The sequence below is a fragment of the Apteryx mantelli genome, chromosome 5 (assembly GCF_036417845.1).
Source record: "Apteryx mantelli isolate bAptMan1 chromosome 5, bAptMan1.hap1, whole genome shotgun sequence".
Classification (NCBI taxonomy): domain Eukaryota; kingdom Metazoa; phylum Chordata; class Aves; order Apterygiformes; family Apterygidae; genus Apteryx; species Apteryx mantelli.
In genome coordinates this window covers 17,767,830-17,794,723 of record NC_089982.1, presented here as the reverse complement: position 1 = coordinate 17,794,723, position 26,894 = coordinate 17,767,830, and the positions used below count along the sequence as shown (strand labels likewise).

The 26,894-nt window shown below is 39.5% G+C and overlaps 1 protein-coding gene across 5 annotated transcripts in view; it reads right to left on the bottom strand.

The window, feature by feature from the left end:
- BANK1 (B cell scaffold protein with ankyrin repeats 1) overlaps positions 1-26,894 on the bottom strand; it is a 153,292-nt gene that overhangs the window by 17,182 nt on the left and 109,216 nt on the right. For all 5 annotated transcript variants that reach the window (XR_010884343.1, XM_067297561.1, XM_067297564.1 and 2 more), the window contains exons 9-11: positions 12,142-12,238; positions 10,221-10,538; positions 7,200-7,478 (exon numbers count right to left, since the gene is read on the bottom strand). Coding sequence is in view for 4 of the 5 variants with exons in the window: in XM_067297561.1 (XP_067153662.1) it covers positions 7,200-7,478; positions 10,221-10,538; positions 12,142-12,238 (694 nt within the window). In the remaining variant the exon portion in view is untranslated. The remainder of the gene's footprint in view (positions 1-7,199; positions 7,479-10,220; positions 10,539-12,141; positions 12,239-26,894) is intronic.

The following is a 26,894-nucleotide window of genomic DNA, read 5'->3' as shown; positions in this document are numbered from 1 at the left end:
ATTATAAGGGATGACTACTCATATCAATTAAGAGGTACTGGTCAATTAAGATATGGTTTTTAATTTAGTTTTTACTTTAACTGTCTAAACTATGAAGGATGTTTCCTAATTTGATGTATTAGCAATATTACTTCTAAAAATCAAGTAACTGCTTGGCACTTTACACTAGAGATTCAAATAAATCTAGACTGATGAACCTATCCTCTGGAAGGAATATGTGAGCTAATCACACCATCAGCATAATACTACCTATTCAACACTTCCAGCAGAAAAAGAGCAAGGAGGAAGAGACACAACAAAATCATTGATAAATATCACTAATTTGAACTCACCTTGCCTAGGGAAATTCCAGATGCATTTATTCATCAACTTCACTGAGTTGATGTACCAAACAAAATTATCAACTACCATAACAGTTTTATTTAGGAAACACTGAAAATTAAAATCTGGTTGATCAAAATCTTTATAAGAAACATAGGGCTAGGTGATAATGCAAATTAATTAATGAACTAGGGTTTCGCTTATTAACACATCTCCATTCAGTTGCAAATTAGAGCAAGTTTGTAAGCTTCTGCCTTGTTCTTAGTAGATTTTTGCTCAATTCATTTTACAGTTGTCACACAATTAACTGTCATTATTAAGGGAAGAATGAAAAAGGAAGGCTGAGCTGCAAGCTGGGATAAGTTGCAGTGAGAGACACCTATCTTTGCCCATTCCATTTTTTTTCCAATATTTAAACATTTCAACACATAAACTGCGTGCGCATAGTACCTAGGCAAACAAAACTCGCAGGTCCTTTTTTGGTAGAGATTAGATTGCAAATTAGATGTAGCACAGCAAGGGATGACAAATACCTGGAGAATACTAAGGAAGAAATATAGAAGAGTGATGCTTATTATTCAGGAGACAAGAACTCTGCAGATATTTGTTTTCACATCTTTTTAGATCTCGCTTTTCTTTTGTCTGTTCTGTTTACTAACGCATGGGGCACCGTCAGCAAGATGGCTAGGCAGAGGTCATCAGTGCAGTACTAACCAATAAGTTGTGCGTCAGGACCATTCTTAAAATTTATGCAGAATATTTCACATATTTAAGGTTAAAATACAAAAAATCTAGTGTTTCATGACATGAAATCAACTAAGGAAATGGGACCCTGTAAACAGTATGGCAATTATTTTTCTAAGGCAACACAGCTGGGCACAGGCATGTCGTATGACTGGGCAGAAGGGAGGCCTGTGCTGCACTGCCAAGGCAACAAGGGTAGCTCAGGAGCCAGAAACTGTCCCGTCACGGTAGCATGGATGTCCAACAGCACTCTCACCCTCCGAAAGGAAGGGGAAAGGACTGGCCAGCTTCAACTGTGCTGGTGTGAGAAAACCAGTTAGAACATCTAAACTGGTCCAAAGGTCTGATTTGTTTTAAACATGACTTAAGACACTTATGAGACCACACAATGGTCATTTCATTAGAATAAATTAAATCAGCAGTAAGTATTGGACTAAACAATATCAACCACCCTTGTGGAAACATCACACTGCTGTGCCGCTCTATTATTTGCAGCAGCCCAACACATGCTGTTGGAATTTTTCAGTTACAGCATCATATCCACTCACCACAACTTACACAGTCTGTTGTCAGCCTCTACCTTCTCTAGGCACATAATTAGTTAGTTGAGATTGAGAAACCCAGTTTTCTCAGATCAAAAGTAAAATGACTTTTAAAAAGAATCACAAGGCAATGACAAAGTGAAAACATTAATCCAAAAATAAATATAGACTCACCAGCGATTCTCCTCCCAATTTGCAGTCAGATTCTGAGTGTCAAATATGAGCTCAGACCCGTTAGCACCACAGCAGCCTTGGCCTGAGGGGCCCTCAGGAGACCTCACAGTGCTGGCAAGCCCCCTACACTGAGGCAAGACCGCCAAAGCAGTCCCGGAACGCCGTACTACTGAAGGAATCGAGAGAGGCTGCCGAGTTAGACCATGCGTACCGGTCAGGGTGACATGCCCTTCAGACTGTGCTGGCAAGGTACTTGCTCTACAATATATGATGAAGACAACTCTCCCACTGTTGCTCTTGTCAGAAACTTAACGTAGCGGATCTGGAAGGTGGAAGGACTCTAGCAATATACTGAAGAATATTTGTTCCAGTATGTAATCTGAACATACTTCTGCAGTCCCATTTTTCTTCAGCAGAGAAAAACAAAAAGGAAAAGACTGTATCTGGTTTTACCAGAAATATACTACTTATAACAGTTTGCTTTTCAACCAGGCTGCATCCTAAAAATATTTTCTTTTCTGCACCTTATTCAGCATGTATTTTAATCTACTCAAGTTAAAGTAGCAAAACATCTGATTGAATCAGTATGGCAAATGATGCCTGTATACCACTTTCCAAGCAGTTCTGTAGAAAGGGTCTGTACTGCTCTAAGACAGCTGAACAGTGGTTCCTACCATTTATTCATGGAAAAACATCCTTAAGTTGGGGATACATAATGGAATTCATCTGCAGTGCAGTACTTCATACTCACTGTAGGAAGCTACTGAAAAATCCCTTTGGGGGACATAAATATTTTGCAGTTTGCATGGGCTCCAAGGCTTCACTTTGGGAACTCCTGTTTTAGAGCATTTAAACAAGCTGCATAATAGGAATTTCTAACTCAGGACACAATCGCTATTGTTCCCAGTAATCAGCCTGTTAAGTTTCCAAGACACTAGCAATTCTGTGTTTGATTATTATTATTATTATTTTTAATTGCATTTGGGTTTATGCTGTCTATGCTGGACACAAAATATTCTGCCTCCCTAAAAATACCCACTGGCTGCTATTTTTGCTGCATACCCTGTGATTTTGATGAGCAATGGGTAAGCAATTTGTTCTCTTCCGGAATAGTAACTGTTTTTTCCACTTCTAACTTTTAACCCTGGTGTGAGTCTCACAGACAGCTATCTTTATATAATAAAATGTTTCCAGTGCACAGAGGAGAAATGCATTGCTTCAGGGATTTCGGAGAGGTCAGTAAAGGGACAAAGGCTGTAGCATATGAAGCAAAGTAGTAAATGGTTCTTCCAGACTTTCTCTAGTGACATATGAAGCAAATGAAGTTTTATTTATGCTGTTGTAGGACAGGTGTCCATGCTGCAGAGAACTTCATGGTACTGGTGGTCTCTGATAAGAGGTAAATGATTGAGCAAGAGTAATAACATAATCCTTTAGCCCCAAGGCAATCCAGGTAGGTCAGACTTCAGAAATGCTAAAAAGGCATTATAGGAACTCTTGCACCTGTTTGCAGAATATGCTAGGAACTTTGGTTTCTAGCTCAATCAATCTCGTATCAATAGGGAGCATTAAAATTTCACTGTAAAATGAAAACAAAACACCTCATACATTTATTTAACAGTTGTTTTGGCAGAACACAATCAAAAAACCCCCACTGAAATAACCTACAAAAGAATAGTAAGCACTTAAGGAACGGAAAGGGAGCACACGAAGAGTGCACACCATCTGGACAATAAGCTCTTTGGCACCAATTTGCAACTCAGTTGCTTGATGAGCCTTTCACATATAAGGCAGAATTCTTACAATGGTCTAAATAAAACAACAAATGTGTTCACTGTTTGTTAATGATGCAGTACATTTAGCAGCGTGTCCAATACAGTAGTTTGCACTTTCATTATAACTTGAAAATAAAATAAAGCAAACTAAAACTGATTAAAACACTTTCATTTTATGTCTTTCACTCACTTTTAAAAAAATTCACATATTTCTTAGATTTTATTTGTCAGAAAATCAAGTCCGCTGCTCAAACTTTGTAAATTGTGGTAGTTCAGTTCAGTTGCCACAACTCACATCACTGAATGTCTACAGCCTAGGTTTCAGTCCTGAGCTCATTTTCTGTAATGCAGCAGGTCCAGCGTTGTGTTCTGCAGAGCACCAAGTGCTAATCCACACAAAGCAGGCTTTTCGCATAGTGTGAATTTGTGTTTCCATGTATTTGAAAGCTATTTCTTATTACAAAGAGGGCTATTTTCTAGCTTGCTTTATCGTTATCCTCATGGAAATTCCACCACTTTTGCCTAAACCAGAAGATATTCTTTTGCAACTTCATTGACTTCAACGTGTGGTGAAAGCAGTCACAGGAACCTGAGCACTTGCTTTGAACTGATTGATAGGAAAACTAAATTCAAAAGCAGGTCCCAAAAGGCAATCCAGGAGGTACGCAAACATTTCTGCTACACAACACTTACTGTATTTTTGACCAATAAACGAGCCCAGATTTTTCCCTCACTTCCATGGGGGCAAAGATGGCAAAAAGAAGTCCTCTTCCTGCACCTCTGCACAGCACTATCACAACAGCCCCTACAATAGCAGAACAAAGCTCGTTCTTTCCGTGAACTCCTAGAGCACACGGGGGTCTAATTCTGGGTGACTGTGTTGCCTTAATACAGCCTTCCTGTGTATGTGCCTTGTGATCCATTCTCTAATCATGTTTTTTTTCCATAGGACCTATGTCTTACTCAACGCCAGCAGAAAATGGTTCTGAAGATCAACCAGAGCTGTGTAGTGAATATGATTTGTTTCTCATAAGAATATTATTTAATTTGTTTTAGAAATTAAAAGGTATTTAGCGAATAGAGAGAGAGTACAGAATGGCGAAGGGTGTCTCAGGCTAAGTAACTAAAAGCTGCTCTGGGGAATCAGATTTTTCCCTCCAGCAAAGCTTCTGTGTAGCTCCAGACAAGGCACTTCAACAAGCAATCACACTTGTGTGTCCCTTATCTTAGGGTGCTGACTAGACACATGAACGTTTCAATTTGAAGTTCTGAGCATTCACATTGGCAACTGAAATCAAGGGGATCTCTGCTTTGAATGAATGAAGTAGTATATAATGATGTTAATCTTAAACATGGGATCATAATTATTTCAGATCGAGTATCCAAAAACTCAATGAATACAGTGAAAATGAACAGTTTTATCTGCACAGGAGGGTCTGAAACAACACAGTGTAACTAGGGCAGGAATTATATTTTAACCAACACTAAGAATGAAAAATACATTGACCAGTTTTGCATCTCATGCTCACTTGTTTTAAATACTAAATGGAACAAAATATCTGTGCGATAAACAGCAGCATATGGTTATAAATTTAAAGACTGTATCACAATGTGTGTGGCAGGGAGAAAGAAGTAAAACTGCAAAACTATCTCAATTCTAACTTTCCGATTATTTGATGTTGCAACTTCAGTAACGCTCTTTTTAACATACTACATGAAAACAAAACCTGAAACTATCATAGGTTTGTATGAAGAATTAAAAATGTGTCTATACACTAGTCAGAGTAATTTGATATTACCCCAATTAGAATACATTATAAAGCCATCACTGCAAACACATCCAGATTTTAATGATGGACTGAAATGTAATTTTCTGGTTCTTATAGTTGAAACAACTTTTTTTTGATTGTAAGTAGTTCTAATATAATAAACTGGAAACTGGAATATTAGTAGGCCAGATGAAGAGTTTTTTAAACCATCATGGAGAAGGGCAAAAATTGCCAGTACAAGTAGCAACTGAAATCTTCTGGCTGGATATATCACTTCAGTCTAAAATGTCATTGGCTACCTCGGGAATTGAAAACAAGAGGATGAGAAGCCGCAAATCTGGGATTAACATGACAGCCAGGAGAAGTAAGGGCCCAAGCGGGTCAGTATCTCATTTTTCTTTTCTTTCTTGAACACTTCCAGTTTGCTTATTTATTGTATAAGTGAATGAACTTGGGACAGAGGCTGATTTCACAGAATGGTAGGAAAGGAATTTGCTTACCACTGCTTGCTTATAAAAGCAAAATTTAAAACCTTGGGCTCATATACATGGAGTAAAAAAACACAGTCCCATCAAAACAGTTACTCTGATAGTCTCTTTCTTAGTGAATAGTTAGGGTAGAGAAAGTAGAAATATTCCTGTGCAGTAAAGACAGTAAAAGCAATCTTCCAAATAATGCATCTTCACAGTAAGGGTTTTCAAATCACCGGCTCACCTCTGATAATGGAGGACCAAGATTCAAGGTGCTGCTCTACCCATCTCAGTAAAAGCAGCTATTTCAAGACCTTTGTACTTGTAACAGGTCCCCTATATGCATTGGTTCTTGGTTTACACTTTAACTGCTGTACTGATTCATACTTATACTTCCCGAACATGCTGAATAAAGAGCAACCAAATGCCGAACATGTTAGCCCACGCATTCTCGCCTTCACTGGGAGTGCTATCAGGCTGGAGGAAGGCAGCTGCGTAGGAAGAATAAAAGAAATCACTGGCTGAAATAGGGGTGAAAAAGGAGGTACTCTGTATTTGTTAGAATGATTTCGGTAGCATTGTCCCTGTTTTAGTTCAAAAGGATGGCGCAAGTAACCTACTGGTGCCCTTTTCAGCCTCTTTTTCTACAATTCCTTCTTATGCTTATTCTTATACAATTGGCAGATTGTTGTAGAGGAGGCTGGAAATGCAGAGAGTGTGTAATTGGGGACTTACAAGGAGATACTCCAGCTGTAAGTTCACAGGAATTCTTTCTGCTATTTTGAAATTTGGCTTCAATCTCAATTGGACTAATCAATACCTAGAATCTCCTCCAGCCTTGCATTTCCATGAAAAAGCTTAAGAAAGTCCACCAGTTTTCACAGGAATGGTAAAAGGACATAACCCTTCCTCCAGATGGCAATTTCTAGCACCTCCTTGCATTAAATAAAGGATATTTGAAAGAGGAATTCTCACATAGGCATTTTTCCCTACTTTTCTTATGAGAAGAACAGAATCTGCCTGAAATATAACTCTTAGAATTAAAAAGTTTGATAAAAAGACACAGAAAGGACAGGCTATTCAAACAGCATATTCTGTATCACAATGTTAAAAGAACACACTCATAGCTAGCCCAATGATTCTTAACCTTGCATCATGCTGTCATAATTCTTACAAAATTAAACTAAAAAAGTGATGCTATCTTAGATGCAAAATGAAAATTAACTTTAGTCAGCGATGTTTTCTGTGCATTTAAAAGTGAGAATAGGTTGACTGAATCAACCGATTCTTTGGTTTGAAAGTTACTGAACAAGGATCTCTATCTTTTAGAAAAATATTATTCATCAAATAGAATGCACACACCCATACTCTAGCAGCAAATATTTGCAAAGAAGCAACACTAACCTTGCACTATATAGGGAGTGTTCTCCTCTCTGACCGGTGAACATACAGGACGAGGGGCAGGAGCTGGAGGCCTGTTCACAATAAAAGACCTGCGTTCTTTCCTTTTCTCCTCCTCATCAGCCAGTATCATATCGTACACAGATTCATCCAACTTAGCAAAAGTGTACGGGTCTTCCTCCTCCTCCTCTCCCTCACACGTATCTTGGTCTTCTCCGTAGCACGCTGTTAAGTCTCCATCACCGTGTTCTCTTTCACTTCTGTCTTCCAGCAAATTCCTCTCTGAAAAAGAGAGGAATTGTGTTCAGCATACAGGTTAAAGAAAGGAGATTCAGACTAAATTACTGTTTTAGATTTTTCTCATGTAAGTCAGAGTCCTAACTTCACACATAAACTGAAGTGCTCTGATTTTCAGAAATTCTGATCATCTAAGTCAACAGAGAGGATTTTCCAAAGGAATACTTCCAACTTCAGGGCTTCCTCATGATTTCACCTCAGATTATCAAAAATGGATGGTTACGTATTGGCCCCAAATAAATGACCTTATTTAAAAGAAATATTGGGTGTCCCAGTTGCTCCCACTGGAGTTGCACAAACACGTCCTTTAACATTCAAGCGAATTAAGTGGCACTTGTGCCCTTGGCATTTTGGAAAGGCGATTTGTTAGCTGTTTCAACAATGACTTAGGAATTGAAACCTGTTTTAGAAAATGTTGGGTTTTACCTTTCCAGCATCTTCAATGTCCCATTTGTTTTTGAGGGTTTGACTAAGACGTACTGTAGGACAAGATGAAAAAAACAAAAAAAACAAAACAAAAAAGCCCCTTACAATGCATTTGAAATTTATGACCTCTTGGAACCTATGTTAAGAACATCCAAACCCACACACTCAAATAACTTCCCTGAGTCACTGTTTCTTCTGTCCTCCCTCTATTTCATATATTCCATAGTCCAACTAATCCGAACTTGCTTTCCATTAGCTTTTACAGCTTTTAAAAGGAATTAATAAGGTTCCTGTACCTGCATTTGTTTTAATTTATTTGTATTTAAAAAATCCACAAACTCCTAAGAATTAGAAGCTGTTACTGAGGCTCCTGATCCCATGAACGTTTATAACTTCCTTGTGCTGATCACCCACCTTCCCTGTACAAACACAAGACCCACTTGGAATTTTTGTACTAGGCCACATTTTCCCTTGTGTTGTAGTCTTCTGCCTGTACATGTGTTAACTGAGGAACTAGGCTGCGGTCACAACTGGTGTTTTAAATCCTTTGGCTGCTATTTAGAGTAAAGAATTGTTTTTATCTGTTTAGGGGTTCAGAAGAGCTTAATGATCTTTATAAGTGTGGTACAAATGTAATTTATAAATGACACACATTATTAGTATGTATTCTGGCTAAGATATAAAATGTTTTAAAAAAACAAATGTGATGAATACAACCGCCTTATTTAATATGAAAAATATTTTGTTTCCATGACATTGCAAAAGCTCTGTTTCTTTCTTTGCAGGATTTTTTTTTCTTTTAACTCCCACAGGGGGCACTCTCATGCCATTGCCAAAAGAAAGATACTTCAAGAAGAGGGCTGAACTCCGACTTGCCTTTTAGGTATTCCACAGCAATATCTTCAGTAAGCGGCTGACTAAAAATATGTAGCAATGACTCATTACAGCTTGTCTTTGAAAAGCAACTATCATCCCAATTTAGAGAATTCCTGATGTTTTCTCCCCACCACTAAAACTGAAACGATGAAACTAAGGCTAATAGTTCAGGAAAAGCATAGCTTGTCTTAAATGAACGATTCAAAGAGGAGCCTTTTTAGATGAACTCTACATTACCCTTGGAGTCAGCACAAAATCCAGCATAGCAGAGAAACTTTCTCTGCTGGTATCTGTATACAGGCATTTATATCAAACCTATACTAACAAATCCTGTATGCAAAACCTGCCCCCCTCATTTATGCACTTATACATCTACCGTTGAATATTTCATGGGAAAGAAAGGGTATTTTCAAAAGTAATTTTATTCTGCCTCTCTTTCTTTTAGAAACTACCTGTGACATCCTGTATGCAGCCAGCTTTTTCTTTTACAGTAGGAAACAGGAGGCAGAAAACCTGAAGCAGGACATAAGGCTAGAAAGCTATTCCTGTGTACTTAGGTGAATGCCAGAAGTGCTTGGAGATGGTAATTTAGGTCTCTGATAGGTTATGCCACATTTAAAAATAGAGTTAACAGTAATAAGCTTTGGAGCAAACTCACAAGCTATTTGTGTGCACACTTCAGCTTTTTTTTCTGACTACTTAAGACTGGTATTTAGCTTGAAGTCTCTTCTATATATTTTTTTTCTAATGAGAAAAAATGATAATCATCCCTTCGGAAACAGATGCCACCAGTATTTTAGGCTTTTCATGCTTGAATCAAACTACAATGCTTAATTTTAGATTTTTACTCTGGGGTCAAATTATTTAAAATAAGAAAAAAAAAAAAGAAAAAAGCACAGCATTTCATTAAAGATCATGATTTCTCCCTCTCTTGAATGTACAACACAATATATTGTTATATTTATAACCACAACACTGACTAAAACATAATAAAATACTGTTATTTCTCCCACACAGTCACCTTCTATTAATTCTATCTGTTAAATTCCAAACTGTATTCAAAATAATATTTCATATTTTTAAATGGTAGCTATTTAAGTCAACTTGACAAAAATATAAGCTCAATGCTTTAAAACCGCTGTTGTAAATCCAGTTCATCATGCATTACTTGGCAGTTCTCTGAGATGGGCAGAAGGAAGATTTGAAACCTGAGCCCAGCAGTCGACACCACAGTATTAGCTGTCATTCCGGGTCATGATAATCTTGATGCAGCAAAGCTGACAGGCATATACTTGCTTTACAGAATTAGGGCCATACTGTCTAGCTGCTACTATTAGAAGTGATTGTACACAATCTCTATAGGAGCACCTGATCTGAGTTTGTGCATATGCTTGTATTTGGGGGTTTTTCCTCCCAAGATCATACCTTGTGGTAAATTGTGCAGATCATCCTGTCTTAGGGTGCCAGGCAGATTTCGAGGGGGAGGAAGGGGTGGCATCTTATAGAAAAAACAGTCTCTTCTGTTCTCTTCAGGATCGTCACCACATATGTTGGCATACAAACTGTCAGGATTGTTGTCGAAGCTGTATGAATCTTCCCGTACTTTATCTTCTTCGTGTTCTGTCTCTATTTCTTCCCCGCTGTCTTCTACATCATCTTTCTTTTCTTCATCCACCTCAGCTTCTCTTTGGCATCTTGATCCAATTCTATGCTGATCCCCTGGGTTCTGCTTGGCTTTTAATGCTAAAGAATGCATTATTTCATTTAAAATTTGCCATCTGGAAACATTTCCTGTTTCAGGGTTTTCCACAGAAGTAACACAATGGCTAATAAAAATTTTATGAACTAATACAGTAGAAAAGCTGTCAAATACGCACTGTCAGTGAACGGCTTTTAAAATATTTACCAGATCAACTGTGGAAGTTTCTATTATATTTTGCTACTCTGGCACGCAACATCTTTGCGCATGCAATACGTTAAACTTTTCTAGAGTTATTGTCAAATGGAATCACACACACTTACCTTGCTCTGTAATTTGTATTATCTGATTTTCAGTGCGGCACAGCATACCAGTTAGTAAAATAAAGCCATAGCTCACACAGCTGTGCAACTTGTTTTTAATACCCTGTGGAGGCTGGCTGCCTGTTTAAATCTCTAAAATGAAATAAACGTTGCCCTTGGGAGATGAACTCCACTTTCCTGTGGAAACTGAGCACTTATGTCTTTAGTGACCCATGGACCACAGAACAAGAATACAACAGAGGGATGTACAAGTGTAAATTTTCACCACCTTGTATAGCATCAAGCTTTGGGTAGTCGACCTAAGCAACATAACAGAGCAAATTATACAGCTCCTTCAGCAGCCTTATAGCCAATGTGTAACAGGTAATGCACAGCCCTTGAGGTAGGTTTTCCACTCAGAGTTATCCTTTGGAAAGGCCTTTCTTTCACCACTGATTAAAATGGGAGGTTGGGGCATTTAGCTGGTTAACACAGTCAGCTGTTATGCTCTGTGTTCTCCCTTCATGTGTCCATCCCAAGATGTTCCCATATAGTGTGGAAGTGTAACAGGGACAGTGGAAATGTGACAGGGCTAATCAGACTTCTAGCTCACAATTTCATGGTGTCTACTGCCTACCCAGATGTGCTAAAGCAATAGGCTTAAACTTAGCAAATGAGCATCAGTTTCATACTGAATATGAGACAGTTAGAAAGATAAACTTGTCAACAAACAGATAAGATAAAAACAGGATAAAGTTTAGCCTTGCTTTATAGATACGTGATACTGTAAGATATACATAACTATAAGAAACTGCCATCAGTAAGTGCAAACAAAACAAGTTTGCAGCTTTCAAGGGAAATACATATGAGTACATGCATTAGCAACAAGCTTGGGATCAGCCTATGCTTAGATGTATGAAGAGCAGGCTGCAAAAAGTCTACTCTCCGTGCCTCTGCACAGAGGTTGGCCACACCTGTAGGCAATCTCCCCCCACACAAGGCTGTTCTCTGAGAACTTGGAGAATTCAGCCATCTGCCAGATCACTAGCAGATACCACCTATTTCCAGAACTTACCAGGAGGCGCGCTTACACTGAGGTCTATTTTACGGAGCCATGACTGTATTAGCACAACTAGGCAGTAAATAAATCCCTCACCTGCCTTCCCCTTCTCCCAGGACATTTGCTCACCCTGGAAGTTGTGGTAAAATGTGGAGATGGAAAGCATTCAAATAATTTGACCCCGCCATTTGTATTTAACCCCACAGAGTCTCCAGATTTCATTATTTCTTACTGAACACAGCACATGATGTGTTACCTAAAAAGCTGTCTCACAACATGACTTACTAATGGCTGGTTGAGTTTCTAAGCCTAACATAAGGACGTAAGTGTCATCCTCTTCCGCTTCCTCCTCATAATTGGTGAAGTTATCTGCCGTATTAATCTGGAAAGAAAAATAAAGCAGAGTACATGTTTTGGTGATGTAATCCCCAAGCAAAGTCATGCAGGGTCAAGGAGGAAACCATTATCCCGAGGAGAAACAGCCACAATTCCTTCATTTGATTCTGTCCAAGACCTCTGCATATTTTGCAGAGACTTCTTTTCCATCTGCACTCTCAGCTATGGATAAAATCCTTAACATCCTTTTAAGGAGAAAATGGAGACAGAAACGTAGTACATTGGTAACTATGTAGTGGTATAAATACCTACTATAGACAGAAAGAGTGAGTGTGTCTGGGTAAATGTAGACACAAGGTACTGACATGAAGTGATATCTAAGTTTGCCTAGCAATACAGTTGTGCCACTTCATGCTAACTCATCTTTGCTCAGCACTGGGCTGGGCTGTCCAGACATACCCTCTGTTCCCAACTGTGAAGCACCCATAGGTAATGGGTGAGATCAGTAACAGAAAAACAGAAGGTCTACAGGGCATTCCTGAATAGCTCAGGGGTACACAGCGTGCAAGAAATCTCTGCAGAGCTCATTACAAACAGTTCTGTATCCTAGTGCTTGGTACCAAAAGCCACACGTGAGCTGAAGAACCACAAACGGGGCTGTGAAATATGTTAGCAGGTCTACCTCAGTGCCCCAGTGCAGCAAAGCTTTGTTTCTTGTTTCTTTGTTTCTCTAGAAAGCTGTTACGTTCACACAGCACCGTTCAAAATTAGCCTCAGGAGGGTCTGAACACTCTTCTCTAAAGCTTTATCACTGAGTAGGCACAACCAAGTCCTCAATAATTATTGAGGAATTTGGAGTCACAAAATGTTAACTCTGGGTTAACATTAGAGTACACTAACCCAAAAGCAGGTGGGGTAACAGTGTGTTCCACGTATCATGTAAGATTAATTACAAGCAGATTAGTGGACAGTAAAGTCAAGAGGGACAACCGATGAGCCGTTATACCCTTCTGCATGGCACAGTAACTGCTTCCTATGAGCTTGTGCCAGACTCTCTAAAAGATATTGTTCCCAGTATCCTTCTGCCTCCCGGCACCTACAGCCACTCTGTCTCAGGGACTGAGAATTCTCAGGCCTTAAATTAATCACCACAGTGTGAAAGGGGAAAAACATGGGGGAAATGGTGCATTTTTCTGGGGAACTGAGAATGCCCTCTCCCCTGCCTCTCCTTGTACATGGTCATCTCACAGGTGTCAGTCTTTATGACAGCGCAGTCATCGGATTCTGCATCGGGGCCTCCCTTGCACGCTCTGCTTTGCTGTTTAAAAAACATACCTAGATCTCAACAAAGCTATACCTTCCCCCAACAATAAAGCGTTAACCTGTATCTTCTATGCCCATTTAACCTATACATAGTTTATAGAATCTTCTGTTTTGCCTGAACTTCCCCATTGTTTATCTGGTTCCCCATTACTTCACAGAAGCAGATACCTCTAAAAACCTATGAGATTAGAGCTTTGCAGAATATAAGATTTAGGTCTGTATGTGCTAAATGCAACTGTGAAGTTGAGAAAAAAAAGTCTCTGACAAGTTCTGTATTTCTCCTGTGGCACACAAGACCCGTGCAGAACAGAAGAAGCATGTGGTGAGAGCTCTAGATGTATTAAGCTCTCTCACTATGACAGGGGAGGCCACAACAGAGAAATACTGTCAAGGTGTTTACTTTTCTCTTTGCAAACAGAAAGCATCCATGGATATATAGTTTGTAGAATGAGGTCAAAAGGGAGGCAGGGAACGGAATCATTTATACAACTCATTAGCTTTGGTAACTATCTCTGGTAAGTGGAGGGAATAAACTTCACTGTCTGATTTTCTTATCCACTGTAGATATTTTTCAGCTGAAGGAAACCTGGTGACTCACAGAAAACCTATAGAACAGATATGATTAATAAGCATCTTTAAAACCTGAATGTTTCAGAAGACTAAAGTTGCCCTGCTCTGCTATCTTAAAGGCTTCTTTGATAATGCTGAATCTTAGAGAATTCAGAAGGCGATTGAGAAGTTTAGCCCCTGACTACACTTCTTTAAAGTTTCCTGGAGCTGACACTCACAGAAAGGCTGGCTAGATGGAAACTGTCTTTAACTAAATCTGTTTATACTAGAAAAAAATCTATGTAATTCATAAATTAATGGCAAACCTCCTGTGACACTGGGCATGACAACAGCGGTGCAGTTGAAAATGGTGCAGAGTCTCCAAAGGAGGAGTTTGTCCTCATTTGAGAACAGGAAGCAACATGGCTGAATCAGAACCATGCCATGGCTGAGCTTGCAAGCCTTGCCATGGCGCCCTGAGTCACTACATCACTTTTGGGACTACAGTGTCTTTCATATGGGCTGTGTCGTGCAATGAGAGTGTAACAGCATGGCTAGCCTGCCGTTTCTGCAGTAGGATTTAGGGTGTGCCGTACAATAGCCACACAGACCTGAACATTAAAGTCTTTTGAGTCTGTTCAACTAAAACGGCTTCTGGATTTAGAGATTTTTTAAGGGTGTAAAGTCACATGTCAAGGGAAGAACAAGTTTTGCTAGAAACCAGTATTACAAAAAGAGATGAAAAAAAAGCTGTTGTCAGGAGAATAACTGCTAAAAAGAGCTCTGAAGGTCTGAAACTCTAGTTTGTAAGTTAGCAAATAAAATCTGGTTACTTCAAGACGTTACAGGAATGTTGGAATTGAAAGGCCTCTGAGAGACTGATGTTGTTTTAAGACAGATTAAATACCACCTCTTAACGTCAAAAGGTAGATATTTCCCTTTCTTTCAGTTACATATTTTAACTGTCTTGATTAAGCCTCATGCTGAACTAGAGACTTTCAAAATGGCAAAGTTTTTGAATAGCTTCAAAGCTGTCCCTCTTATGCAAAGGTTGCATTGATTTACCTCAGTTGTTATTTCTTTAGGAATGCCATTAGTGACATGATTATAGCCATCCTGTCAGGATTTTCAGCAACGTTCTTGCTGAAACACCACCCTTTTTAAGGTCTGTTTTCTAAAGATTTCCTTTTTCTTCTCATACAAAGGATTTTCTTATCCCTCAAAAATATTTTTCTCCAGTGAATACACACTGACAGAGAATCCTCCTCTTGGCAAGAGCTCACAGCTGAAATTTGTTGCATCCTATCTTCTTGCACAGTGATGAGCTAAATTAAAGTACACAGAGGAATCTAATCCAACAGTGATACTGGATACAGTGATGGTAGGAGTGAGAAGCACCTGGACATCAGCACTTCACTTACAAACAGTGACTCACAGGTAAGTCTATCAATCATAGTTCACATCGGCCTTTACATATATGGTATAAATAGACTCATACTTTGTATTCCTAGAAACAAAGTAACACAGAACACCTCAGGGTACCCTGCTCAACAGCCTGCAGAATCAGGAGCTTCATACTTAAATTGGGCCTGAGACAATGCTTAGGGTGATAATTCATCAATTCAATTGATTCTTAAGCGCTGGCCTCCACCATCTCCCAGTTGCCTCTTTATTAATTGTCCTTTTCCTCCAGAAAATTGGCTCTTAATAAGTAAGGTTGAATTTCAAGTGTGTGTGTGTGTGTGTATTATATATTTTACACAGAATAATTACATCACCTATGAGTCTAAATTCAGAATCACATGTCTCTATGTCATCTTCTTTACTGGTATTGCTTAAATTTTTTTTTTTTTGTAACAAGAGGCTTCCATACATCTGCTGTAATTTGGGAATTCTTCACCTGTAACCCCACCTGTTGATTATCCTCCCATTTCTTCCAGGCTTTTCTCCTCAAGTCACAGCTCTCTCTTCCAGCATTCAGCGTCACTAAACCTGATAGCCCACATGCTGCTTTGATAATCTCTTTAATCTGATCAAGGCATGTTATTGAGAAGTAGGAAATCCTTTACGAGAACCACTTACAATGCTAAATGAAAGGTGTACTTTCTGTGTGGCTCAGCAGTGAATCGTTCCATTAAACACCACAACTTAGACTATTTTATTCCCTCCATGTAATTCAGGCTCTGTCAAACCTACCAGGATATACTTAGCAGCAGTCTCCCCAGATATCCTCTGCTTCAGGGTGAAATAACATTTCTGCATCTGGTGTAAAAATGTCTGAAGGACATCATGCATTCTTTCCCCCTTGAGACAAACTTCTCTTTCCTGAAAGTCAGTGCAGTACTGGCTGAGCTATGAGACCCTCTTCACCCCTCCAGTAAAAATTGTTTTTCCTGTAACCAGGGTATCCAGTAGGAAAGCATGAGAAATGCAGCTCCCTATGGCCAGACTCCCAAAGCCTGTAATTTATAGGCTTACACTAGGCTGCATCTAAATTCTAATATTAATCTTAAAACTAAACTAATTCAATTTGCACACCTCAGTCAGTCCATCTGCCTACCAGTTTTCTTCATTAAGCCTTATTATTGGAGAAGCAAGACTTCAAACACTAGATTAAATTGAAGGCACTGCCTTTAATTTGATTAGGACAAAGGCTATCTAATCCTCTTCTAGACTCTAGATCATCTCTAGCTGCTTCTTGGATAGCATTCATGCTTGCTATCAGACATCTCTAAAACGTTATCCAGTCGCGCTGAAGTCCGTTCATTTAGAGCTGAGATAGCTATGGGTGCTTGATTTGTTTATAACATGCAGACATGACATTCCTTCTAATACTGCTCCCAATATTCAAAGTCTGTAGCTTTGCTCATTGACCTATCTCCCACTGCTCTGTGCCTCAGCATTTCAGATCAGAGGAGAGGACAATCTTGGTAAGGCTGTCCTGCAGACACAGCCTTAAGGATCTTCCTCTAACTACCAAGCGATGAGATAACTTTGCCAATCATCTGGAGCTGAATCCGGGTGCATGATCACCAGAAGAGAAAGAGAGAACCGGTGTGGTTCTTTGAGACACGCTGGTCTGATAAAGCCCACAGCTGCCCCCTCCATGTGCTAATTTGGAGCCCTAATTCTCCTGGGACCTTCAGAAACAAGTTGCCAAATGCTGGTTAAAGCTATTACAGTCTTTATGGTCTTGCTGTAGAGGCTATGAGGGCATGTAGAGCACAGGTGCAAGCACAGCTGTGCTTTAAGAAAGACCTGACACTATGTGCATGGGTATATTGGTGCCTAGGCCTTTGGGGTCAGTGCAGCCCAAAGAAGCAGTCACTGTCTTCTCTAAAGATCATGGTGAACCAAAATCAAGGGAACGTGGACTCACTTGCACTTACATTTTCAGGGTCCATTGAAACTGAACACAGACCTCAGTACTGCACATCGTTCTTTCATAAAAGTACGTAAAACCAACAGGCTTGAAAGCCTGGAAGAAGATGTGAACTTGGGACATTTCTGTAACTGAATAAGACTATGCCCAACTATAAATCACCTTGCTGAATCATGGAGCTGAAAGGAATTTGAAAAATCTTTCTATTATCTAAATTGCTAATGGAATACGGACTAGTACAGGAACCAGGACATTGTGCAACCCTAATCAATAAGCCTTTCCATTTTGACAATGAATTGTTGAAAATTAGCCTTATAAAAACATTTATTACCTCCTATTTCCCCTGTTAGCTGCATTTCATTTTGTGCCTTCATAATGTCCTTAAGTGCCTGTGCTACACTGAGTTTGTCCTTAGTAACCTGATACAGTTTCCACTTCCTGTGGACTTCCTTCTGGAATTTGGGGTTATTGGAGAGCAAGCTGGTCTCTTATTATGCTTTCAGTCTTTCTTCTACAATAAGGTAAGTTTGCACTTCTGTTTCAATAGCATTTCTTTAAAATGTCACTTCTTTTTACCTCCTGTGAGCACACAAGAAAGCTTCCTTACCAAATCCCTAAACTCACTGAAATATGTTTTTTTCTGAAATCTGCTATTATTTTGTTATTTCTCCATCCCATCATAGGAACTGTACATTACAATGTATGTTAGATGCCTCTCTCTACTGTTACCTTCTGTCTGGACATTCTCAGTAAGTTTCTCCTGACTGATTACAATCAAAGAAGAGAGTCCTGTAACTATTTCCTTCACCTTCAGCATCATAACCTTACTGAAGCTTTCAAAAACTTGCTGGATAATCTGTGTCCTGCTGTGTTCCTTCCCAAGCAGATCCTGATGTTGTCAGAATCCCTATTACAGGTAAATCCTATGCTCTGGATGATCCTGCCAGTTAGTTACTCACGAAGTCCTCCTCTCACGTGGTTTGACAGCACCTACAGCACACAATCTCAGACACCATCTGTCTGCTTTTCAACTTTGCTTGCCCCCAGGATGTCCAGCAAGTTTACCACAACCTCTGTACGCTCTGGACCTTGGCGCAAGCCCATGCATCGCTGGAACACAGACACAACACTTTTTCCCATTTCCCCAAGTCTGTGCTTCTTGAACAAGCTATGCTATTTCATATAAGTCATGTAAAATATTCCACCAGCCACCTGTTATGCAGATTAATTGTAAATCTGGTCATCTAAAAGAACTGTATCCTTATCCTAATTTCTATACTTTTTGTATTTTTATACAACTACCTAAGTTTTTCTGAGGACTGGCCTATTATTCTCCTCCTTGTCCTTCCTTTAAGGTAAATAAACCTCTAAATGAAATTGTAAATAACCTTGTGCCTTTCCAGTTTGTGGATCATTGTACAGATCACTACCAACCAGTATTTAAGATTCTAGAAAAGGTACTTAGCATAAGTAGCCAAAGTCTGAGTATATTTTTGACAACAACAAGCTCAAATATGATCATAAATTCTCTAATCCAACAGAGGGAGGGATGGTTTTTCATCTATTCAATTCAAAGCAATGGCATGAACATCAGAATCAGATATGGTAGCTTCCTTCTGAAAAGGGAGTATGCCGGATCTTTTAAAAAAAATCAACTTCTTAAAAAATGAAAACAGTAAAACAGCTTCTACACTCTCTCAAATGCAAACTAGAAAGTCTTTTCCAGACAATTTAAAAAAGAGAACAAGAAACCTGATTTTCTAAAGTGACATAACTTTTTGATAATTTCATTTCATGTGACTTTCTGACCTAATGGAAACCTTATTGATCTCTTCACAAACTGCACAGCTGAAAACCAAGATTGCCTCTGATAGTTTAGCAAAGATAATTCACAGAAAAAACTCAGCTGGTCTTACCACAAAATCTACTTTCATGGATGGTAACCAAGACTGTAAAGATGCAGAAATAGATTAAACATCATTCAAAATGGTGTTACACTTCACATTCTAGGCCTTATGTCAGTGTTTCTGATCTCAGGAGTAGAAAAATATTTTCTTAAATGTTTCCATCAATTAGTGTTTCATTACTGAATCATTTGCTGTTTGTGACCTTAACAGGCTCATCTGGAAATTCAACTCTCTTCCTTATCTAAACTTAAAGCATCATAATATATTTGTTACCTCTGCACTGCTTCCAAATGCCTTCCACACAGCCAACTTTGTCTGCATTTTAATGTTAGTTGGTTCTGGATGGATGACACATCCACATTTCATTTAGAAAGGACTTAAATTCTGCAACAGTAGGACTAGATCCTTGTCAGAACAATGATTTTAAGGCTAGTACTATGCAGTACTTAGGGGTAGTTTCCGATGAACAATCATTCCCTCATTTTGACAACGCGGACAACCTTGCCTTCCAGGGAGAACTGATGTTGGGATCAGCACCGGGAGCCCTTCCCAAAATACATGGTTGTCTCTCTGGCCTACCCTTAAGAATTAATACTCCATGCCAATTGCTCCTAGAAGATGGTGGCAACAACAAAACACTGCTTCCTCTGTTTCTAGATATCAAGCGGCACACTTGGCAAGTTTTTTATTTCCAGGGGAGGTGAACTGTTTTGGCAAAATCTAACGACCTGTCCTCTAGCCTGAGCGGGTGCTGGGTGGAGGAGGAGTTCTTTCCAGGGCTTTGAAAACTTTTTTAATCAAGGAGCCTCAGTGCATTCATGGCTGATGTGGATACAGGCCTCACCGGGCAGGGATTAGGGAGGTGGGAAACCCACATCTTTCACAGCACACAACCCTTCTAGGTATTCAAGGAGGGCTTCAGGGAGACTCACCCTAGTTCTGCACCCTCCTTACAGCACCACAGTTTGCATCTCTGAGAACATGCCCTTGGTCCTTTCTCCCTGACACCAGCAGCACCCTCTGAGGTAGCTCCTCTCCTTCGGTGTTGCTGGAAGCACTCAGCATCGAAAGATGCAGAAGCCTTCACCCGCATGCTATCACACTCCCTTCCACAGCTGCTGCATCCTCTCGCTGGGACTAAATGTAAGCGTAGAGCAAAAAAGGATGGAGATAGGGTGAGTCATCTCAGAACCTCGAGACAGAAGAAATTACTTTCCTTAGATGGATGTTTCCTCCATTCCTCTGTCATGTGTGTAGCAGATTCACTTTCTAAAGCAGTCATTCTTGCTCTTAGTATGGAGAAATTGGAATGAAACACAGTAGTTGGGCTTTTTTTTTCCAGGTGATTTGCTCATACTGCTCCTCAGAGCTGCCAGCACTGTCTGTTTAGCCCCCAGATGCAACAACAGAAGCAGAAGGGCCCAGGGACATGCTGCCATTTGATACCCATCTTCCCAGTTGTCGCTCTTTTTGTTCCACCCTTCCTACAGTCTAGCCTGTACTATACCCTTTGGTACTGGGCCTGTCACAGCTTTCCCGAATGCAAAGGTGAGAAGCAGATATATTGTCAGATGTTCTCCATTTGCACTCCCACTACTTCATGAAATGCAAGCAGACAGTTTGGCAAACAATCTCTTTCATTCAGTTCCACCTGTATCCCTGAGCTGTAGCCTAGTGACCAGCCATTTCAGTTATAAAAATTTTTCTAACTCTCAAGTTTGCATTAACATTACCAATATTCACATATTTTACAATGTAAAATATTCATCAAAGTATTGGGAGTGTTTAAGTATTTATTGCTCATTTTCCCCAAGGCCCCATATGAGCACCTGGAGAAATGTCTGAAGAAGCCAGATTCATAAAGTTGATTGCATGCATAAGGACAGAACCAACACCGCTGTTCATTAGCTTTATTAATGTTAAGCACTTTCACTACCCTATTACCTTGCTTGATAACTCATGCTTGCAAAAAAATCAGATGATGAGACAATACAGATTTCTGCAAAGCATGAGCTCAGTGAAACTTGTTCAATCCAGTGTTACAATCAAATGTAAAAAAAAAAAAAAAAAAAAGCACTCAGGAATCTAATCTGGTTTTAAAGCCCCAGTTCTGCTGGGCAGGTGGGAAGAGAGGAGGTGGAGAGAAGTTTTGCTGCACATGTTCTGCCACAAAATGCTGAGACAGAAAGCAGTTTTACAGCAGTGTGGGCTGAGTAGCCCGGGGGCTGAATCCAGCCTTTGAAATAGTTGAACCTGTGGCCTCCTGACCTCAGCAAGTCTTGTCTTAGAGAAAGCTGAAAACAGCATATATTATCCTGCCAGCTGAAACTGCTGCCTTCCCCTGCTTGCTCCCTATCCGATGGAGCAAGCAGCTTGGTGGCCAAGGCACTCAGCCTCCTCAAAGAGCACAGCCGCGCCATCCCCCACGTGCTTTGCGCTGCTGTACAGGGTGGGCCCTCGGCTCCCTTTTTCTCACAGCAAGCGAGCGAGTGCGAGCACCTTGCTGCCTCGGCTCCACGCTGCATTTTTGACTCACTTGCATCCCAGGCTGCCATGGGGAACTGCAAGTGAGGCATTGCTGAGCCAAGAGGTCAGCACAGTCAACACCTAAAAATGATTTAGAAGACCCTTCTCTCCTCTACTCGTTTATAGGAGAAAATCAAGGGTATGAAAAGTTCCTAGGATTGTTTTGTCACTGATGCTGTTCATTGCTATATTTTCCATTATTTCCTCTTAGTTTTCCATGCATTATTGAGGCCTTGCGATATCGACAGATGACGACAGCATCCACAGTGCCAATGACATCCATTAGCCAGCCGAGCTAGAAGTAACTGGCCTGAACTTGTGCCACAGAAGTCAGAGAGCAAAAGTATTGAAGTATTGAAGTATTGAAGTATTGAAGATCAGTAACTGTACTTTTGAATAAAGCTGCTCATTCTATGAACAAAAGGCAATGATTACTCCATTACTCGAAATGACTTCTAAGAGTAGCAAGCAATCATATTTTATTGCAACCCCCTCATGCCTTTCTAGTTTCTCATGCAGCTGCTTACACCATGTGGCTTTTTATCAGGTGACTGGGCATAACAAATGCAGCAGTGCTGTCACTTTTAAAATATATGAGCCCTACCTCAGTGGTACACACAATTTTCTTTCAAAAACTTATTCCCTTTGCATACGAACGCATCATCATCTTTCCTAGTGCCCAGATTTCTCTTCTGGGGTCTTAGGTGTGTGTAATTTATTTATTTGTCTATATGGGTTTCAATTTAAGTGGCCAGTTTCTCCTTTGCTCCTATTAGCTCAAATTAGAAGTATCTCACTGTGTCGTAATGGACTGGCATATTTATTTCCTGACTCAATTAATCCTAACAAATTAGAACAAGACAACGCATACTAAATTAGGTAGATGAGCAAGTAAGGTAGTAGAATGAGTAAAAATAATACAGGAATGGAGAAAATGCCCATATTTCTGGTGACATTCATGTAATTTGCAGAAGAATTTCTGCACAGTTTGCTGAAGTCCTAACAGCCACCCGTTTTCTGCAATACTGAAAGACAGCGAAACGTTAGAATTCTCAAGTCATTGAAAGGATATTAATGCACACTTAATCACTAAAGATACACGACTAGGCAGACTAAAAGAATGAGACATGAAACATTCCACTGCCAAAATCCAGTGATCTGAGGAGCAGCTTGAAGGCAATACATGATTGAAATACATGATTTGCAGCATATTAAGAAACCAAACCAAACTGAAACAACAATGGGCACCCAACTTCGGTCTCAAATATTTTAATATGAGCAAAAAGAATTGCTTCATTTGAAGTAATCTATTGTAATCTTATATAATTTCCTTCTGAACTCTCTTACTAAACCAATTCATCTGCATGTCTGCCTTTAACTTCATTACAAGCAGATTTACTGCACTGCATATCAGCCAACTAACATCCCTGAATTGATCCCTATTTGCATCAATATTCTGTACAACTTCACACCTGCTTTGTATGCCCGTCTACAAACCATGGTAAACTTTCTCCAACTTTTTGTAATTCCTCCTTTTAACCGAATTTCTGGAATGAAAAGAAGCCCTCCCTCTGCTCAACCTCACTGCCCCTGACAAATAACCAGTAACAAAAAGCCAAACAAAGTGAAAGTTCGGTGTGTATATCTATAAATATAGACCTCTTGGCATTCTAAATGTCCATTTATTATTAGACAGCCTTCATAACTACAAATTTTACAGAAAAAAATATTACTGCAGGAGAGAGAAAAAGAAACTTCTAATCAGAGAACTTAATTTACTGCTATATACAGAAATGCTTTTCCATCAAATCACTGCAGTCTCCATTTGAAGAACTTGTGCTCACTTTCTTTCTTCTAAGTATTTCTGCTGTTCTCTAATCCAACTACTGAGTATCAAGGGATTTTTCTTCTGAGCGTTCAAAAATAAAATGCCTCCTTGACTCATTTTAGCTCATTTCTCCTTTAACAACAATTCTTGTTACTTCACTTTTCACACACCCCCGCGACTTTTTGAAAGACTTTTGAATATTGTAGAGTACTGATTCTGCTGAACAAAATATCCACTGCTGTTTGACAGGCTGTGTAATCACTGCAAACTCCACAAAAGCACTCCCATCTCGCCAACAGGTTAATTTTTCAGTCTAGCAGGATACAAATTTTTCTTATTTTCCTTAATTTTGCCTGGCCAAAACAATAACAACCATTCTCTACAGAGCTTCTCTTTCACTAGAGGACAGTTACACTGTTTGAACTTTTAGTGTAGTTACTAAATTACTGCTCCCTTAGCAGACCGACTGGTAGCAGAGAGAGAAGGCAGTAGGCAGATTCATTAAGCAGTATCCAAGGTTTGTGTACACAGCAAGATGAAGAACCATTTCCATAAAGACACCCTATGGGAATCTGAATGGGACTTAAGCAATAAATATATATAAATAAAAAGGGGACATGTGTATGGCATAACTATCATTTCTAAAGCCTTTCAGGCTGTGCTGTCAGCATCGGCCATGATGCAGTTGAATGCTTCCTCCCATTAATTCATGACAGTTCTCAAGAAACAGTAGTCCAGCAGAAAACTGCCCTAGCATAGCTTCATCTAGCCCCCTCAACCCTCCAAAACTTGCCCCTTTATGGAACAAGAATGTTATAGATACTCTAGAGGTTCCTCCGCTGAAAAGAAAAAGAGCATTTGCGCTGTCTGACTGCTAGGTAGGAGGGAATAACAAGATGGAGTTTTACATCTCATCCCTCCTATTTATTGCTGCATTTGTTTCTCCTAGATTGCACATATCTAAAACTTCTTTTCTCCAGAGCAAGAAAAAGCCCACTAGCACTGAAGAGTTTTGTTTTATTCTCCTGTGCAACAATGGTAAGAAAAAATAAGAATTTTGCTTTGTAAAGCATAATTATGTTTAGATGACCATAATACGAACCAGTAGCATGAAATGTTTCAAACACTGCAGGGGCACAGCAGCTAAATGGGCAGATGGAAATGCATCTGAAAGGGTCACAGGCTCGTGGAAGAGCAACACTGGCAGATTTAGATTAGCACAACTGCAGAGCTCCTGCTTAAGACGGAAGAGTGAATAACTGGCTTGTAATGAGGTGTTGGGCCAGTGAAATAACCAACAATTCTACCTGGAAGGAAAGGAAGAGGATGGGTGGGGGCTGAGTAAATGCAGCACCCCTACACCTACAGCCTGCGAGTCTTTCTACCCCTTTGCACTTTAATGAGGACAAACACGGTCTGACTGAGCAGAAGAACCTACAGTCTTTCAGGACGGCGCATTTCAAAGACCCACGCTCCTCATTACCTAAAAGCATGTCATGCACTGGAGTCAAAGGCAGTTGCATGTATGCTACTGGCACAACATTTATGATTTATTAGTGGGCTGTAGCTCTACAGCATAAATAAATTATTTCTCATTTCCTGTCCTATTTTCTATATGTACACTGCATATAGTGTTACTCTGGCAAACAGAAGCTATATTTTGTATTAGAAGAACTACATTTTAGAAGCTGATAAAGTCACGACATTGTTTATGTTCTGCTCTCAAATAGCAGAAATTTCGAAGCTCTCTGGTGACCTCTGAGATTTAGCTCTTTGCCCTGATCTTGCTGCATGCCCAGAAGTTTTTCTTCTTTCACAGAAACCAGTGGGAGTTTTACTCTGCCTAGCCTAGATTTTTCTATATCAAATTTAAGGGGAGCGGGATAAAGGACCTACATCTGTGAAATACTGTGGTACTTCTACAATATGTTCTGCACACACAGGCTATCACTAGCCAGAGTTTTCAGATACAGGTGCTTATATTCAGGTCCTTAAAACCAACCTTACATTCCTAAACAATAGCTAAGATAAAGAATGAGAACAGTAGTTGAAACAGCAGCTATTATCTGTGCTTCACTCAACTGTGTCCATTAAAAAGCTACTGTTCTCAGGCTGCATATACAACACCGGGAAAAATTATCATGTGAAACATTTCTTCTGTGGGGAAAACATTGGTACAGCATGTGGTAAAATTAGGCTCTTTTTCAGAAACAAAAGAGGGAAATAAAGTAAAACAATTCTCCCTTTGAAACATATACCATGTAAATCATACCTCTAGTCAATCAGATAGATTATTAGCTTTTGAATGCATCCAGACTTGGTGCATGTATTGGTTTTCAGATTCAAATATTATAAAATTGTTGCGAATACCCTGATCATTCCACATTATTGTTTTCGTTCAGGTACATCTTCATGTGTAAACTGAGGGACAATGATACTGCAGTCAAAACAACAGAAAGCAAATGGGAAGATAGGCTCTGCTAGAGACACCATCTCCTTCTTGTTCTGTAAAATGGAGATGATAATTTACCTGCCCAATTTAAGTGAAACCCTTTCTCCCTCTCCCAAAAGACAATCTATGCTTTTGATCAGTGACCTTTACACTTTTCTCTTCAGACAAATAATTTCCCTTTAAGATATTTTGTTATTTTCATATATTTGTGCAAGAGTTGGTTTTACTTGATGACTTGGCTTTATATTTGTTACTTTTAAACCGCAATCCGTAATCCCAGAAATACATCCTGCATTTACAAGAAACAACCAAAAGAGACAAAAAAATCCAGTCTGCTCTGGGTCAGTTCTGCAAACAGCATGCAAACAGCCTAAAGTTCACTTTCATGGGTCCTACAGACCCTGTGCCAGTCTAGAGCTCCTGACAGAGCAGAGAAGAGGCCTCTAGAGGAAAAGAATACCAAGCTACTGGGTTTTGTTTTTTTTTTTTAGCCAATCCAGGGTACTTGCAAAAAAAATTTTTTTTCAATGATCTGTTATGTAACAGAGTAATTTAATAATAATTTTAATAATAATTTTAACATTTAAGTGTACTTTTAATAATTATTAATAATTTTAATAATTAGTATAATAATCATTAAATAATAACAGTATTTTACTTGCACATTTGTATGGTGAGAAGCTCTTGTGACGTTTGAACAAAAATTACACAACGTGGAGTGTGAGTTCATAGGAA